The 18,211-nt window shown below is 34.7% G+C and overlaps 1 protein-coding gene across 1 annotated transcript in view; it reads left to right on the top strand.

Moving 5' to 3' along the window:
• The window catches only part of RYR3 (ryanodine receptor 3), a 203,530-nt gene that overhangs the window by 72,153 nt on the left and 113,166 nt on the right, over nucleotides 1-18,211 (top strand). The window contains exons 28-38 of the mRNA XM_075713037.1: nucleotides 348-556; nucleotides 1,827-2,011; nucleotides 2,759-2,795; nucleotides 3,149-3,309; nucleotides 3,869-4,034; nucleotides 8,175-8,261; nucleotides 8,641-8,867; nucleotides 9,914-10,715; nucleotides 11,245-11,445; nucleotides 12,034-12,136; nucleotides 16,053-16,190. Of these exons, the coding sequence (XP_075569152.1) occupies nucleotides 348-556; nucleotides 1,827-2,011; nucleotides 2,759-2,795; nucleotides 3,149-3,309; nucleotides 3,869-4,034; nucleotides 8,175-8,261; nucleotides 8,641-8,867; nucleotides 9,914-10,715; nucleotides 11,245-11,445; nucleotides 12,034-12,136; nucleotides 16,053-16,190 (2,316 nt within the window). The remainder of the gene's footprint in view (nucleotides 1-347; nucleotides 557-1,826; nucleotides 2,012-2,758; nucleotides 2,796-3,148; nucleotides 3,310-3,868; nucleotides 4,035-8,174; nucleotides 8,262-8,640; nucleotides 8,868-9,913; nucleotides 10,716-11,244; nucleotides 11,446-12,033; nucleotides 12,137-16,052; nucleotides 16,191-18,211) is intronic.

The following is an 18,211-nucleotide window of genomic DNA, read 5'->3' as shown; positions in this document are numbered from 1 at the left end:
TGATTGTCCACAAAACTACCTCTTGACGTTTTTTTGTTTGTTTTTCACACAAATCTACTACTACTTACTAATAACAATTGTTAAACTGGTTTAATGTTTAAATAAATGGGATAGTGTGTGTAATGTGCGTTCATTGCCTAAGTCCTCAGGGGTTTTGGTAGCAATTATATTGAACTTAGGTATTAGTATTTAAGATGGTTTTAAATCCTTGCTACTGTCATCACTTCATGTGCGTTACTTGTAGGAGCAAAAGTTTAGTTTGCATTAGGTGGATCCAAAATAGAATACTTGTGTTCTCCAAATAAATTATGGTTGGTTTTTTTGTTGTTGTTGTATCATTTTCTTAGGTTTTGTTCCAATTTGTGCCTTGGGTCTATCTCAGATTGGTCGTATGAACCTTGGAATGGATGCCAGTACATTCAAGTATTATACAATGTGTGGCCTTCAAGAAGGTTTTGAACCTTTTGCTGTGAACATGAACCGAGATGTTGCTATGTGGTTTAGTAAACGCTTACCAACATTTGTCAATGTGCCAGAAAATCATCCTCACATTAAGGTAACATTACGTGTTAAGGAGACACCTGTTTATCAACTGTTTGTTTAGCAAGTTGAGACATTAAACCCTTACTAATACTTACTGTCATCAGATAGTTTGTCATATAAATCTATTAAGTCACTCTTAGATAATTCCAGATGGTCTTGTCTGTTTCTGACTTAATTTATGGCAGTATTACCATTCATATGGATATACCTATCTGTTCTATTATATGTCTTACTAATTTATGTTGTTATGGTTAGCTACTTGAAACATGTCAGTTGTGATTCCTTAGAGCCATTTTTTATATTCTATCTTACATTTGCTTTCATTTTTTTAAACCTTCTTTACTATACATTTTTCTTACATATCTGAAAATTGTTCAGCTGAATTCAACATCACTTAAGGTAATGAAGTGTGAGTTAAACTAAGACTGATTTAGTCCACTTCACTAATCTGAGGAACATTTAAGTGTACCTGTGGTGTTGCTGAGTGATACCTGTTTCATTCATTCTTATGATGCACCAGTGATAGGAATTCCACAAATCCTAACTAATCTACTCTAGAGCAGAATAATATATCCTAGGTTTTGTACAAAATACTCCATATGAATATATTCCACAATGACATGTTTGAATTCCTCAACCAGTTTTTTACTGTAATCCCTAGGCCATTTACTTTAATTTAGGTGTTTAGCCAATTATTCTGTAATACTTGTCTTTGAACATTTCCTTTTAAACAAAATACACATCACCGAATTCCAACTAAATGATCTCAGCATTTTTTGCCATTTATCAGGATCATTTCAACTGTATTCCTGTCTTTAAAAGTTTTTGGAATGTTGCTATCGCTGAGTCTAAAAGCATACTGACTTTTCAGCACAAGGGAAAATAATAATATCAGACTCAGACTTCATAATAATCATCTGAAGGATTCTAACTGATATTTCTTCTCATTGTGGTAGAAAACTACTGATTCATGTGAAGCAATTTTTCGATGACTTGTGCACTCAAAATGAATTAATTTAATGAAATATATAGGGGTTTTTTAAATGCTGTATGGAACAACTTAAAAATATTTACTGTAGCCAGGATATACTGAATCTGTTGCTTCCCTTGCTCTTCAGGCTAGATTCCCTGTCAGAAAAGAAAGTTGCACAGTTTTGAAATTAAGTCATTTTGAAAAATTTAAGTTGACTCTTTCAGTTATCTCATCCTCTAGTTGCTTAATGAAAGTTTTCAGCATTTTTCTTGGAATAGTATTATTTTAAAATTATTTCTATTATTTTTAGATATGGAGAATTGATGGAACCATTGAGAGTCCACCTCGGTTAAAAGTTACTCACAAAACCTTTGGCACGCAGAACAGCAATTCAGACATGATATATTGTCGTTTGAGTATGCCCATTGAGTTCCGCTCATCATTCAACTTCAGCATGGGTGTGGAAAATGCCTCATCTGATGTTTTCCAAAAACGGTTAGGCTTGGATTTAGTTATCCTATTTCATGCTCTCAATGTAAATGTAATATGTTCTATTATTCTTTATTATTGCACAGTCAAGATTTTATACATCTTTTTGCACTAAGCACACACTAGCATAGGATGCATGTTTTGAGATTTTTTTTGTTCTTGATGGGTTTAGTAAATTTATAACACAACTTCTCTGCAGAATGCTATATCCAGACAAGAGGGAACCGTTTCTGAAGAGGTGCATCACAAGGTTTATAGTTATTTATTACTAAGCAGCTGCATCCTTTCAAAATGATTGGGATTCGCAAAGCTCTTCAGCCAGGCTGGAAAACCAGCTCAGAATCTTTTGCCCGCTGGATTAATACTCATATACATTATTGTTCAATAGCTCATTGTTACTGGAAAAATGAATAATCCATGGAAAGAAAAAAAAGATTGTGGGACAGATTTTTAAAGGTACCAGGTACTACTGAGTTCAGCACCTTCTAGCATTGCCTTCATCTTTAGTTAATTGCTGTAAATCTATCTCTTCACCCCCTCTCCACTTTAAGGGCAGTCAATTATTTTGGGTGTGTATTTGTATCCTGTACAGTCTTTGCATACTCAATTTATCCATGTGTACTCAGCACCCAGCAAACACAAGTTAGCTTGTTATACACTTAGTTTAATAATGAGTACTTTTTTACTACTTTTCTTTCTTTTTTTTTTAAAAAAAAAACCAAAACTAATTTACTGATGTACCTTTATTTTTAGAAAGCATAGCCAAGAAGTTGCTGCTGCTTCTACTACGGTAAGTAAATACATTGAGATGCTTAGTTGTTCTTACTTTTTGAAGTAGACTTAGTTGTGGCAGCATGTTCATTAGAAATTGATCTGTTGAAAGGAGCCTTTTTAATCATTTGCTATTATATAACACACTATAAATAGTAAGGCCCAGAGTTGTATGGTTTGAGGCATAAACCTCACTATCTTAAACTAGTAGTCTGTTTTTTTAGTTTATGAGTATTTTAAATGACTTAGTAAGAGAATGTGAATTACTATTATTAAAGTTTGAAATATAGAAGGGTTTTAATCATTATTTGAGTATTACTTGATAAAATAATGTAGATTTCTATTACTAATATGTTCTTTTCCTCTTTTCAGTGTTTTTATTCACTACGGATATTTGCTGGCCAAGACCCGTCCTCTGTCTGGGTTGGCTGGGTAACACCAGACTATCATTTTTACAGTGAGAATTTTGACCTAAATAAAAATTGTACAGTGACAGTTACTTTAGGTGATGAGAGGGGCAGGGTTCATGAAAGGTATGGTTTTATTTATCACTTGTTAAAGATTGTATTTTAATACTGTTGTTCAAAAGTGAATTATTCACAAGCTTGATGATATTTTAAACACTAATTAAAACTAATAAGAAAATTTATTATGGAGTAGGAGTGTTCTGTGTTTATTTATATATGAATGTGTTTTACATACACTTGTTAAAGTGAGGATATTTATCATTAATGTTCTGTTTGAAAGACTGTTTTGTGATGCTTCTTTCTTTTAACATCCATATTTGGTCACTGTGGATTAACCTGTTATTTGTTTTAATGTATCTTACATAAGCACACAGAAGCATGTGAAATTGTTTCATAATTATAAAAAAGGAAAAAAAAAAAGGTGCACTTAGTCTGATTCCTTACCCACGATGCTTACATTATTAAAAAAAGGGGGGTTGTTAATGAGAAAATAAAACTAATAGCAGCACAGGCACCTTTGAGGATCTCTAACTATTACTTCAATGAAAAGTACAACTTCACTGAATACTTAGTCAAGTTCAGTGTGACCTATGATTTGTTTTCTTTGTTCTTCTTGTTCTTTCAGTGTGAAGCGCAGCAATTGCTATATGGTTTGGGGAGGAGATGTAATTGCTAATTCCCAAAGATCAGGTCGCAGTAATGTTGATTTAGAAATTGGATGCTTTGTTGACCTGGCTACTGGAATGTTGTCATTCACAGCCAATGGAAAAGAGCTTGGCACTTGTTATCAGGTACTATCAGATTTTCAGGATGGTATCTAGTAAGCTGGTTGTTTTGATGCTATTGTAAACTTGTTTTTTCTTGTTCAGAAAGCTAACTGAACACTATTCATGTGACAATAACATGTTTTCTTATACTGTTTTATCCCACTTCTTCTCTCCCTCTCTTTTGTAAGGATACATTTTTCCAACTACTTACAGTTGTTTCAGATGTTGAGGAAGGACTATTGGTAGATATGTTCAGAAAAATATTTTTTTTACTGCTCAATTCTTATGGTTCAGAATCTTGATTTATAATGTTAATTATACTTGAAAATATTTTTTGTCAACTAAATCTGCTATATGATATAGAGGAAATAATTACTTAAATCAGCATAAGATCAAAATTAGACTTTACATACAGTAATTTTTGGTATGGATTGACAAAATAAATTTCGTTTATTATTGCCAGCGTTTGTGTCTTCTGCAGTAGCTATGATTTGGAGATCTTGTGATTTGATAAGTTTGAAACCACAAAATTCAAATATGCATTAATGTGCAAAGGCAAAACAAATGAGGGTGGGCCCTAAACACTATTAATGTTCTCAAAATGTTGAGTCATTATGCAAATGGATCAGTAGATGACAGAAGTTTTCAGCACCAGATTGATGAGATTTGCTGTTAGTGAGATCAGTTATCCATAGTAGAGTATCCACTGTGGAAGAGATTATCCAGTGTTAGGAACAATGCATTGCTTTCTTCTATGTCAACAAAAACCCCACAAATCTGTAATACAGATAAAACTTAAATATTATTGAACTAAATTTAATAGAACTTTGCATACTGACTCCATTGAAAATGAATGTGGCAGGGTTGCAGATAGACTGTAAATGGGGGTGGGAGATGATCTAGCAGCTGTGATTTTGGTATATTTTGTAAGAATGGTCAGAGACTTCAGGGCCATGCTGGGAAGATATTAAATGTCAACATCCTGGGAAACGAAAACAGGAGATGAAAGTGCATGTAACAGCTTCTAAACAAAACCATGGATGTTTGGTGGGTTTTTTTTTCTCCACAGAACAGCCTTTACCTGTTTTTCTAATTTTGCAAAGAAATCTAGGAAAATACAGGTGTAGAAGATGGCTGTTACTGCTTTTAGTGTAAAAAACGATTTTCAGTTGTTTCCTCTTATGGCGTGCAGTTAATATAAGCATGTTCTTTGTACTAAATTTAAAATAATCTCAGAAAATACGATTATTTCTCTTCTGTTTCTTCTCTTTTCCACGGAAAAAAATACCTGGAGTTGCTTTTGAAGATGTTTTTCAATAAACCTGTTAGCATCTGGTCTGTTGAAAAATGAGAACACCCAGCACTTCCTGTAAAGATACAATGGTATATTCCAACAGGAGTGTTACCTCTGAGGGTGAAATATTTCTCAACTTTCATAGAATCATAGAATGCTTTGGGTTGGAAGGCACCTTTAGAGGTCATCTAGCCCAACCCCCCTGCAGTGAGCAGGGACAGCTTTCACTCAGTCAGGGTGCTCAGAGCCCCGTCCAACCTGACCTTGAATGTTACCAGGGATGAGGCCTCTACCACCTCCCTGGGCAACCTGTTCCAGTGCTTCACCACCCTCATTGTAAAAAATTTCTTCCTTATGTCTAGTCTAAATCTATTCTTCTTTAGTTTCAATCCATTACTCCTTGTCCTGTCACAACAGGCCTTGTTAAAAAGATTCTCCCCATCTTTCCTGTAGGCCCCCTTTAAGTACTGAAAGGCCGCAATAAGGTCTTCTCGCAGCCTTCTCTTCTCCAGGTTGAACAACCCCAACTCTCTCTGCCTGTCCTTGTAGGAGAGGTGTTCCATCCCTCTGATCATTTTGGTGGCCCTCCTCTGGACCCGCTCCAGCAGGTCCATGTCCTTCTTGTGCTGAGGGCCCCAGAGCTGGATGCAGTGCTCCAGGTGGGGTCTCACCAGAGCAGAGTAGAGGGGCAGAATCACCTCCCTCGACCTGCTGGCCACGCTTCTTTGGATGCAGCCCAGGATTCGGTTGGCTTTCTGGGCTGCAAGTGCACATTGTTGGCTCATGTCCAGCTTTTCATCCACCAGTACCCCCAAGTCCTTCTCCGCAATTTAAATCTTTTCTCTATTTTTGAAAGTAGTGAAAACAGTCTTATGTAGTTTTCATTTTCATGTCTTGAATATTTTTACCATAAAATAAAATGTTTACAATATTTTAGTAGATCTAATCTCTCAAGCAAATTGCAGCAGAAGACTGATATTTGCCTGGTCTACAGGCTGCAGGATAATTATTCTAACCTTGTAACCATTTGTGCTTCTCAGTTTTCTTAAGCAGAGGGACAATATTTGTATGTTGTTTTCATTCTAAAATGCCCACAGGTCAACATATTGAGGAGAAGAAATGATTTTTGCTGTAGTTCTTGATCTAGCTATTGAATGCCGTGGTGATATTCAGAAAAAAAACCCACTGTCAATAATGGAAAAGTAAATGAAAGATAGTATATACATATATATTTGAGATTTTGTCATTAATTGTCAGGCCAACGTTAAGGTATTCGTAGCAGAAAGGAGATCTTAAATATTGGTTTACAAGACATTTTATTCTGAGTTAGTAATGGTTTTCTGATCTTCAAACAAGATTAGAAATTAGAAATTCCATTACTATTATTAGGAAATACCTATCTTTGGTCAGAGGCTGAGAGTTATATTGTCTCAGTCAGGTACTTTCAGGCTTTAATGAAATAGAAGACACAGTAATGTGTTTCAGTCAAGGATACCTTTTGTTTCTGGATTTGGGTTTGTGCATTTTTTCCTTATCAAAAAGATTAGAATGTACATACCTGGCCCTAGTTTATTTTGTCTATCCCAACAGTCATCGTTCTGCAAACACTTTATTTTGCATACAGAGTTTTCAGTATATAGTATTATTTTACATGTTGTTTAAGTTCTGTTGTGTTTTGGAGCTGTTTTCCCATCTAAAAGAATATGCATTTTTTAATTTCTTTTTTGGACTCTCAGTTTATTGTTTTGCAATTCTTGATAGTTTGCTATCCTCAGAGTTAGGAGTTGCGTTTCTTCACAGCATGAATATTGTAATTGTACTTAGTATGTATAATGTATACACATAATACACAAAACACACAATGTGATCAAGATATTTAATTGAACTCCTTAAACCTTGAATTGATTGTATGGAGTGTACCTTTTTTCAGCTACCCTGGAGCACTGAAATCTTTTTAATAATATACTATTCTATAAGTATATTTTTAATTCTTTTTTTCATAGCAGTAGGGGTGGGTGATCTTGTAGAGAATTCTTCAGAATAAACTGGTATTACTACTCTGAAAGGTACTTTGAGTCCAGCTCTAATGGGGAAATGACGATAATGTAGCTGTCAAAAAAAATCCCAAGCCCAACCGAATACTTTAAAACTGCAGCACTGTGATTCAGTGTGATTCACTGTGATTTTGTAAGACTGGAGACAAATGCTAAGCCTGGAAATAAAGAGATTTTTCAGACCTTTAAAAAAATTACATTCTTCTACTTTTGGAGTATGGATCAGAAATTCACTAATCTTAATAGGAAATTCCTGATGAAACAATTCACTCTTACCTTCTTCTTACCTGCTCTGGTTCCCTCTCTCTTAGAAATTTGTTTTTGAGCTTTTTTAGTAGTGAGTTATTTTGTCCAACAAAGAATGTGAAAGAACTCTAAAACATGTGTGGTGGTCTAAAAAGCTGTATTCTACCCTCGGTCTGTGTTGGGGGTGCTTTTCCTAGAGCAAGAGCCAAATGTAGCTGTGAAGGGGCTGGATCTTTAAGGAGCTGCTCTAGAATGAGGCGTTGGATTTGGATATGTTTGAGAAGAATCAACATGTAGTGTTACCAAAGTTCTTGTTATAGGTGTTGAGAGCACGTAAGGCAGCAGACACACCTGCCTGAAAGTTAGGTGGGCCTATAAAGGTAACTCAGCAAATGCTTTACTGTATTAGAGGTAAACTATAGGTAGACACTAATCAACACTTTAATACAGTGTGCAGTTATTTGATAATGAAGTGTAAGCTATATAGTGTTTATTTTATATCATATTCTCGGAGGACATTCTTGTTGATTTATTAATTTTTTAAATTTTATAATCTCATTTCTCTTCCAGGTTGAACCAAACACAAAGCTTTTTCCAGCAACTTTTGTGCAGCCTACAAGCACTAACTTGGTTCAGTTTGAACTTGGTAAATTAAAGGTACAAAATATTTTCTGTAATGGTGCTCTTGTAAGTCTGTTTATTTCCATGGAAATTCCTGCTCAGTTGAATTTGTTGAGGAAGATTGAATCAATGGCGCAACTTTTTATTTCACTTTTACATTTCCTTCTGTAAATGTAATTATTATATGAAGTTAATTGTTCAACAAATCTAAACTGCATTTGTCAAAATAAACTAAAGTTATTTGGGGAGAACATCCTTAATGTTGGGATTTTTTTAAATGGATTTTGTTTATTGCAATAACTTAACACATTTCTATGAGTTCTTTGTTATCAATAAATTATACTTCCTTTTGTATTATAGATTTATTCATAATCAGATGTTACAAAAATAATTTTAATACACTTATTTGTTTCAGAATACCATGCCTTTATCAGCTGCAATTTTTAAAAGTGAAGAAAGAAACCCTGTTCCTCAGTGTCCCCCTCGCCTCGATGTGCAAACAATTACACCTGTTTTATGGAGCAGGATGCCAAACAGCTTTCTAAAAGTAGAAACTGAGCGTGTCAGTGAACGTCATGGCTGGGTTGTGCAGTGTTTGGAACCTCTGCAGATGATGGCACTTCATATCCCAGAAGAAAATAGGTATATTTAGAAGGAACTACAGTGACTTGATGTGGACAAAATGTATTGAAAGCTGATATCTGGATATTGGTTCAACCAACCTTGGAGAATATTTACAATAGAGTTGTTTATAATTTCTGATCTTATCTGCTATAATATCATATTTGAGAAATTTACGTAGGCTGAATAATTTTAATGCCATGTAATGACATTTGCATACATAAGAGAAAACATGACAATTTGATTTTATTTAAATTACAAAATAATTTCTCTTAAATCTGTCTTTAAACAAATTTTCTCAGCTTGAAAAAAAACAAATATAAAGAACATGCAAGTCCTATTTTGCTGATTTTTTCCTGTAATAAAAACATATATTCTGTTCCTATTTCATCTGCTCTGAATTTACATGAATTAAGTTTTTATGTTCTTATTGACAAGATCCTGACTTTCTTAGATTTTCATTAGGTTTTATCTTCAGAGTGAGGATAATAAAGATGTATCCAAATACCCAATATCATAACCAGTGACAAATCAAACTATAAGCAAAAGCATAGCATAAAAATAATTTAACTGCTGTACTTTTATGAGTTATTTTGCAGCTTCTTTTAATAATTCAATAACCAATTTTATTTATTGTTAGTAAAACTGAATTCAAGAAAAGAGTAAAAAATACTGTGTTTTGTGGAAAAAATTAAACAGTAATCCTCAATAAACCATAAAGGCACTGTTTAGTGACACTGTTACCACAGAGTTTCAGCATTCCAAACACATTTCTCTTAAAAACAAGCTCTAATTTACCACAGCTTCCAAAGAAGCTTGTCTATCTTACATTTTTCCTTTTTTTTCTATGGAGCACTAATTGTAAATTATTCTAAAAAATCTCATCAAATTATTACCACCATTTACTGTGGTTTAGTGATGCACATGTTAAGATCAGTCAGTATCAACCTTAATATTAATGGTTTAAAATGGAACTGACCAAAATGGGTAGAGATTATAAAACTTTTCTTTTACAAAATTATTATTCATGAAATTGACTGCTGTTCTGTTTCTTTATTTGGTAACAGATGCGTTGATATTTTGGAACTATGTGAACAAGAAGATTTGATGAAGTTTCACTACCACACTTTAAAACTCTATAGCTCAGTTAGTGCTCTAGGTAACACTAGAGTTGCTTATGCACTTTGTAGCCATGTGGACATATCTCAGCTATTTTATACAATAGATAATCAATATCTACCTGGACTCCTACGTTCTGGATTCTATGACTTGCTCATTAGTATTCATCTGGAGCACGCCAAGCAAGCCAAGCTCATGATGAACAATGAATTTATCATTCCAGTTACAGATGAAACTCGAACTATTAAATTGTATCCTGATGAAACAAAGAAGCATGGTTTACCTGGAGTAGGGCTTAGCACTTGTCTGAAACCAGGCTTTAATTTTTCTACTCCATGTTTTATTGTGACCAGTGAAGAACATCAGACATCCAGCCCAGAGATACCCCTTGATACACTTAAATCCAAGGCCATAAGTATGCTAACAGAGGCAGTACAGTGTAGTGGTACTCATATACGAGACCCTGTTGGAGGACACATTGCATTCCAGTTTGTTCCTGTTCTTAAACTGATAGCAACATTGCTCATAATGGGGGTTTTTGATGATGATGATGTGAAGCAGGTGTTACTCCTCATTGATCCAAATGTGTTTGGAGATCACAAGGAAGAGACAGAAGAGAGGACAGAGAAGGAAGAAGTTACTCAAGTTGAAGAAAAAGCTGTAGAAGCTGGGGAGAAAGCAATAAAAGAAACGAAAGCTCCTGCAAAGGGCTTATTGCAGACAAGATTACCAGAATCGGTTAAGCTTCAGGTGACCATTTAATATAAATGTATTACATATGTTCTGCTATTGATGAAAGAAGGGTAGTGCTTTTTGTCTGTTCTCTAGTTTGTAAGATTTGAAATCCTAAAGATCTTTATTCCACTTTGCCTTATAACCTCACATTAATAACCAAATTTGATGGTAATGCAATTCTTTCTACATGTATCTATGCTCAAAATAGATATGCAAATATTTACTTATTTCATAGGTATATTTTAGAAGAGGGAGGGTTGAACCATGTGATCTTTAAAGGACCCTTCCAACCCAAACTATTCTATGATTCTATTGATTTCTACATGTTTTGAGTGCATGGAGTAGAAGACAGTGAATGCCATATGGTATTATCGATCAGATAGTAAAACTGTATAAATTTGTCACCTTTACAGTGTTAAAAGAAAAATATGGGAAAAAATTCTCTCATTTTTACAGTCTGTTGCAGTGTATAGTATCCGCTGTAGTTTTTCCTCAACAAGAGTTTGTTAAACTGTCGAACTTAAGTCTGTTTTTTCTGTCCTAGATGTGTCATTTACTCAATTATTTCTGTGACTGTGAACTACAACACAGAGTGGAAGCAATTGTATCATTTGCAGACTGTTACGTATCAAAATTGCAATATAATCAGAAATACAGGTACAATGAACTCATGCAAGCCTTGAACATGTCTGCTGCTTTGACTGCCAAGAAGACTAAAGAATTTCGGTCTCCTCCTCAAGAACAGGTAATATTAAACAAATGGTTCGATCTAAAGATAAAAAAAAAATCTTTGTGATGGAAAAATAAGAGTTCTGGCTTCTAAACTACCATTGGAACTGCTAGAGAACCAAAATTGAAATAAAATTTACTAACATGCCACAAAATACTGAATGTAAGAATGCTTATACCTGTACTCCAGAATTTAAGCTCTAAACCAAAGTTGACATAGGATTTCTCAACACTACAGAAAAATTGAACATTACTGCTAAATGCTGAGGAGCTGAGATTCATCCAGTTCTGCAAGATGGTGATAATTTGATAATTTTAGTTGATAAAAGTTAGCATGAAGTTCGTGTTCTGCTGACATCTGTATGTTGGAAATAGTCTCTTCTACTTGCAGGAAATAGCTTTATTATTATTATTAAGTGTAACTGTATTTTGATATTAATTGTAATTAAAGCTTACAAAGACTGTTGCTTTAGTATTTCCTTTAAGCTGTATTAGAAATCTATGTTTTATGTTAATTTGATTATAAAAAGGTAAAGTATGTCTATATATTAGAATATATCTTAGGCTCTCTCAGTGTTTTAACTACATTTTAATTCCCTTGAAGATTAATATGTTGCTGAATTTTCAACTGGGAGAAGATTGTCCCTGTCCAGAGGAGATTCGGGATGAGCTATATGAATTTCATGATGATCTTCTAATTCACTGTGGTGAGTGACAAGGTTTTGTTATGTTTTTTGTTTGTTTTTGACAGTTTACATGAAAAAAGAACAGATCAGTTCAAAAAAAATACTAGTATGAGGTTTTTTTGTTAGATGTATTACTGTCTACATGGTGACCTTCCTGACAGACTTTGGTGCATATTACAAAAATATGGGAAACCTGTGCGTGGTTTTAAGTTTCATTGTTATATATCTGTTAAATATTATCCATAATTACTCTGTTTATACATCAATTTTAGACTTAATTAGACAAAATAAAAATGATCCAAACAAGAAGGTCGGATTACCTTAAAAGATTTATCTAGGTATGTGTATGTGTACAAGCAGATAAAAGGTATTGAAAGAACATTATTGCTGTGAAGTTGAGCAATAGAAAATTTAATAAAAACGCTGGATGAGGGGTGCTGCTGCTCCTTTAGCTTAGTTTCCTGGTATATACATAATTGCAACGGTCAATCATTATAAAACACTGTTGTACTCCAGATTACAGCTTGAGTTGCCCCAGTCATTGAATTTGAATTTCCTTAGGGTATCCTCAAGGGTGAGCTATATCAGATACCCTGTGCAATTTATGTGGGTTAAAGATTCATATTTCATATGTGATGCCGAAAATCTTCTGTTGGTCTATTGAGGTCTTAGTCTAATCAAGACAATCATAGAATTTTTAGTCCATTTACAACGATGCTATCACTTTTTAGTCTGAGTCATCCAGTTATTACTGCTCATTCCCAATAATTATGCAGTTAAAAATTATATACACAAGGTTTTTCATATCTGCCTACTTGGTAGATATATTGGTAGTCACTCTTCAGTGCATTTCTTGGTCTTATGGTTGATGGCACCCATCTTGTTAAAGAAGAATGGGACAGGGTCATTACAGTGAATTGACAGCGTCTCAAGTTCTTACCAGGAAGAACATGGTAATCTTAACACTTTCTTCCTCCTCCTCCTCCTTCTGTTTGCTTGAGGTCACTTTTAAATGTTTGCTAATACAGTCTGCTAGTTCATTCTTCACTGGTTATCCCTAAACCCAGTTTTACCCAGTTCACGGAATTGCATTCTTTTAGTGACCTGAAATTATGAGCTTGTGATTTCTGTTTGTAGCCATGGTGCCTCCCATACCATTCTATGCTTGTATTGTTAAGGCTTCTGCTATCATCTTGTGTTGCTATTTTGCTAATAGTACCCTATTAGAATCTCCAGTAACCATCAAGCTGTGATTTCATGATAAGCCAATTACCATTTTTTAACTACCTCAGCCTTAGCCTCAGCCAAAGATGAGTAGGTCAGTGGTTATCTAGGCTGTGTTTCATCAGCTTATTTCTGAGGATATTGTATAAGATAGTATCAGAATTCCTTAAAATCAAGATTTATATGTTTAAGGCTAGCTACATTATAGGTGAAAATTTAGTTGGTTTAAAGTAATTTGATTTTGACAATCCTGTGTTGATTGTTATTCATCCTTGCTTCTAAGTGCTTACCAAAAACTGCCTTTCGTTCCAGCATTTTTCTTCCAGGAGTTAAAGTGAATAGTTAATATCCTAATAGCTACTCCTCTTTCTCTCCGTTTTTATTAAGATAGATACCATCATCTCCATTGTTCATACTTGATCTGACCTCTGGTTTTCAAAGGTAATGCCTATTTGGCATCAGAGTTCTCTGAAACTCCAGGGTGAAGATTATGGAAGACCCCCAGCTTACTTGGAAATGTCTTAACTCTGCAATATATTTATTTTACCTTGAAATCCTGTTGCTGATATTATTACTGAGTTAGTTTAGCTCCCGATCACTCTCCATCTTTTGAAGAGGTCAAACCCTACTGATTGTCATTTTTTTTCTTTTTAGGGGTGTACTTTTATTATTGTTTACTACATTATAAATGAGTATGTTGAATGAGAGACAGAATTGAAGATAGAGAAAGCACAGTCTCATGATTAAAATAGTTGAATGATCCTCCAGATTCTAAACAAAACCTTATTCATTACTTTGTACAGATTTATCATAGGTGGTCATTGTGGATAAATGGTCCTCATTATCTGTGTCCTGACTTAGTCCTGAAAATCTGTACTAAGCAATCACAGCTGCAGATAAAATGGATATGCTTGGAATATTTGATCAGCTTTTTAATACTAAGTATACTTTGTGGTCTAAGTGGAAAAATATGCAATCAAGTAATTAAAGGCTGCTTCATAATGAATATACGCAAATAGTCTGAATTAAAGTTACTCAGGCAGTCTTAATCCTAGCATGTCCTAACTGTGAGTGGTTAATTTTGTCAGGAAAATAATAGCGACTATCATAATTTTTCTGTGTAATTTCTTGGTTATAAACAAAACAAACAGATTTTATTGCTTAATATCAAATTGACACTGATCTGGGTTGGAACCATCTGTTTCAGTGCAGACCTCTGCCACTTGAATTAAGTGATTGCCAGTAGCAACATGAGATGGTCAGCTTCTGAATGGATTGCAACTCTAAGAGGATGCAGAATGAATAATGAATGATATGGAGCAATGAATGATATGGAACAGTGAATGAGACCCCACCTGGAGCAGTCACAGACCCCATCTCCTCCAGTCCAACACTGTCTAAACTCATCATCCCAGTGCTTTTCTTCTTGGCTGTCCATTTCAGCTTCTCAAGAGTTGTCCTCCCAGTGTCTCTCTCTTGCTTGCAGGGCCTAGCTTTTTTTTTCAGTGCCAGACAGTTTCTTGCTTTCTTTAACATCCTTGTCTGCTTTCTCTTTCCTCTCCTTATTGGCTACATTTCCTGTTCTTAGTTTTTCCAGACTCTGACTGTAGCCTTCCTTCATTCTTAGCTTTTCATTTTGCCCAGCCAGTCTTGCTTTTCCTATTCCGTAAATTCCCTATGTAGTCTCTAATTTCAATTTCTAGTTCTCTCATTGTCTCCCACTGCCTCTGAATTTTCTTCTTCCTAGTCACTTAGTCACTCCTTCCCCTTGGTAGCTGCCAGTGGCAAAGCTTCTCCAACCCGATACCACATTTCAGTTCTTTTTTTCTTCTTAGTTTCTTTTTTTAATACCAGTTTTAGCCTCTGCAGTTTATTCTTCTCCCTCTGCTCCAGCTTGTATCTCTTTAGTATTCTGTCTGGAAATCTTTTCCTTTTCACAATTTCACTTTGACCAGCAGCCAAACAGCAAAAGCTTACATTTCAGCTTGGCACAATTAGCTCTGGTCTGAAGGGAACCTGCTTAGATGTTCTGTGCTTCTGCACATAATACATGTGGTATCTGCTCATCACTAAGAGGTGTGAAAGATTTGAAAATGCTTTGAATGGTTGTGAAGCAATGTAGTGAACTGAACTGTATTAAACTATGTTGTAAAATGACATCCCATCTCCGCTGTAAAATGACATCCCATCTCATTGTATCCATTTCCACAAAAAAACATGTTATTACTGGTGTAAACTCTGAACCATCTGCCTTCTTACAGTTTTAGATTCAGTTAATATGTTTGTTTATGACTGCTAAGTATCTCGACTGAAAAATTGTACTATATTGTGAGAGACAGCCATACATTTGTTTCTTTAGCTTACATTCTGCAATATGAAACAAAGGATCACATACTTAATCAAATGTGACTCTGAGTCAAAATTAATTGCCATAGTAGAATCTTCAAAAAATACCACCTCTTTGGTCATAATACTGAAAAAGTAATACTATAATTCTGGATATAAGAAGTATGTGTACCGAAATAAACATAATTTGAGATGTACTATTGTAGCTAACGTGTTAAACCTGCTGGCCTTACTACATTTTTTTTTCCTGTATGGAATTTTCTGGTTAAAAAAAATTCCTCCAGATATTTTGCTATTGTTTAAATATTGAAGGAGTTAATGGTCACAGGTTAAGTTTTGTTTCTAACCAGTTTTATTATCTGCTAAGGTATTCCACTAGAAGAGGAGGAAGAGGAAGAGGAAGATTCCTCCTTGACTGGCAAACTCCGTTCATTAATGTACAAAATCAAAGGTCCACCAAGAGCAGAAAAAGTAGAACCTAAGGAGGAAGAAGAGAAATCTCCTAGTAAGTTTTCTTTCCACATAAATACTTCCGTGATGCAAGTGTTAAAGGTGTATGCAGTCAACAAGAGTGTATTTTCTAATAAAATTTTATAGCGAACTGAAGAAGGAGACTACCTGTTTAAGTTCCTTCTGCCTCTTAGAACAATTATCCTACATACTGAATATCTTAGGTGCATTGTTAAACAAAAAGTTAAAATGGGTGGAAGATTATGGACAGATCATTAACTCCGGGATTGAAAATTTGCATATTCTTTACAAAGTAATGTGAAAAGTTAATTATGGCACAATAATCTAGACTCAAGCATTCCAAACTCGAGAAGTTTCCATTTATGGTGGTTTTTTAAATGCAAAACCTTTCTTCTTTACAGCTTAACTCCGTTTCATTTTTCTTTGCTGTGTGAGAAGCTGTATGCATCTCAGTACCAAGATATATGTGACAAAATGGTTTCACGGTTGTTTTTTGTATAAAAAGGGATGGCTTTCACTTATTTCACCTCATGATGGTGAATATATAGATTCATTAAAAACTAATAACTTGTTCTGAGATAAGACCATATCCTGTCTGAATTTAAAGAAATATTCAATCTATTTGACTAATTAAACAGAAAGAACATCTTTATTTTCACACGTACAAATTCTGTATTCATAAATGCTTGAGTTAACAGAATCTTCCAGAATTTAGTGTTGCTATCTTTTTTATTGCTCTTTGCTTCTATAATCTTTAACATGTGTCTCTAAAATCAGAGGGCAGAGAAAAATACTGTCTAGATAACAGTTTGTCTGAAAACTTTTTTTCTATAGTTTATAAATCTCATTGCCCTTTACAGTGAGCTCTCATGTTGCTTAAATATACACGAGAAGAACAGACGTCATTTAGCAGAAATTTTTTTAATGTTCATTTCTGCAGCAGAATATTATAGAGGAGGACGACTGGGATATCCCTGTGTGTTAGCTAAATAATATTAAGCTATTAACATTTCTTAAAAATAGAAATATTTACCTCAAAACACTTGATAAGTCTGTGTATATGTCTTGAAACTAATGAAATGAGAGACAATTTAATCCACAGATCTGGGAACAATATGTGTGGGAGAATGTGTATTACATCACTGAAAACAGTCCTTCCACCTAGCACAGCTGAATAAGCACAACAGAGAACTGAGTAACTTGAAACAATACAATAATTTATTTAAAGTTAATTAGTTTAATGGTGTTTAAGAGTAAGCCAACAGATAGTCTTTATTCCTCTGTTTTCAGATCTGTAATGCCCTGTGGCAGTGATTCATAGAATTACAGAATGGCTGAGGCTGGAAGGGACCTCTGGAGGTCATCTTGCCCAACCTCCCTGCTAAAGCAGGGCCACCTAGAACAGGTTGCCCAGGACCAGGTCTAGATGGGTTTTGACTGTCTCCAGGGATGGAGACTCCACAGCCTCCTTGGTCAATGTGTGCCAGTGCTCAGTCACACTCACAGTAAAAGTGTTTCCTTTTGTTCACATGGACCCTCCTGTGTTTCCTTCTGTGCCCATTGCCTCTTGACCTGTCACTGGGCTCTGAAAAGAGCCTGACTCTGTTTTCTTTACACCCTCCTTTCAGGTATTTATGTACATTGATGAGATTACCCCTGAGCCTTCTTTTCTCTAGGCCAAACAGTCCAAGCTCTCTCTTGGTTGATGCTGAGCAGATAGGTTGATGAGCTTTCTTCTTAAAAAGGCCTGACACTATATGTTGCAAGGCACTGTGGAGGTTGGTTGGACTTGATTCATATGGTGTATGTATCAGCTGATAACGTATATATCCATTGTGTATATTGTATTAAAAGAAAGTTGTGCAAAGCTTGACAGATGTTAATCAATTAAAGTTTTTACTCTTGAATTGAAGTTAGTTCTTGTAAGAAACATAAAAGTAGTTGAACCAAGGTTATTCTACACACAGAGGAATGATGGATAAATTTAGCACTGTAATTCATAGTTTTTGTAATACAAAAAGATGGAAAGATTGTCTTTTCTGTAGAAGAGTAAAT

Source organism: Pelecanus crispus, chromosome 6 (assembly GCF_030463565.1).
Source record: "Pelecanus crispus isolate bPelCri1 chromosome 6, bPelCri1.pri, whole genome shotgun sequence".
NCBI lineage: Eukaryota > Metazoa > Chordata > Aves > Pelecaniformes > Pelecanidae > Pelecanus > Pelecanus crispus.
Note: the sequence above shows the minus strand (reverse complement) of the source record. Positions and strands in the feature narration are given on the sequence as shown.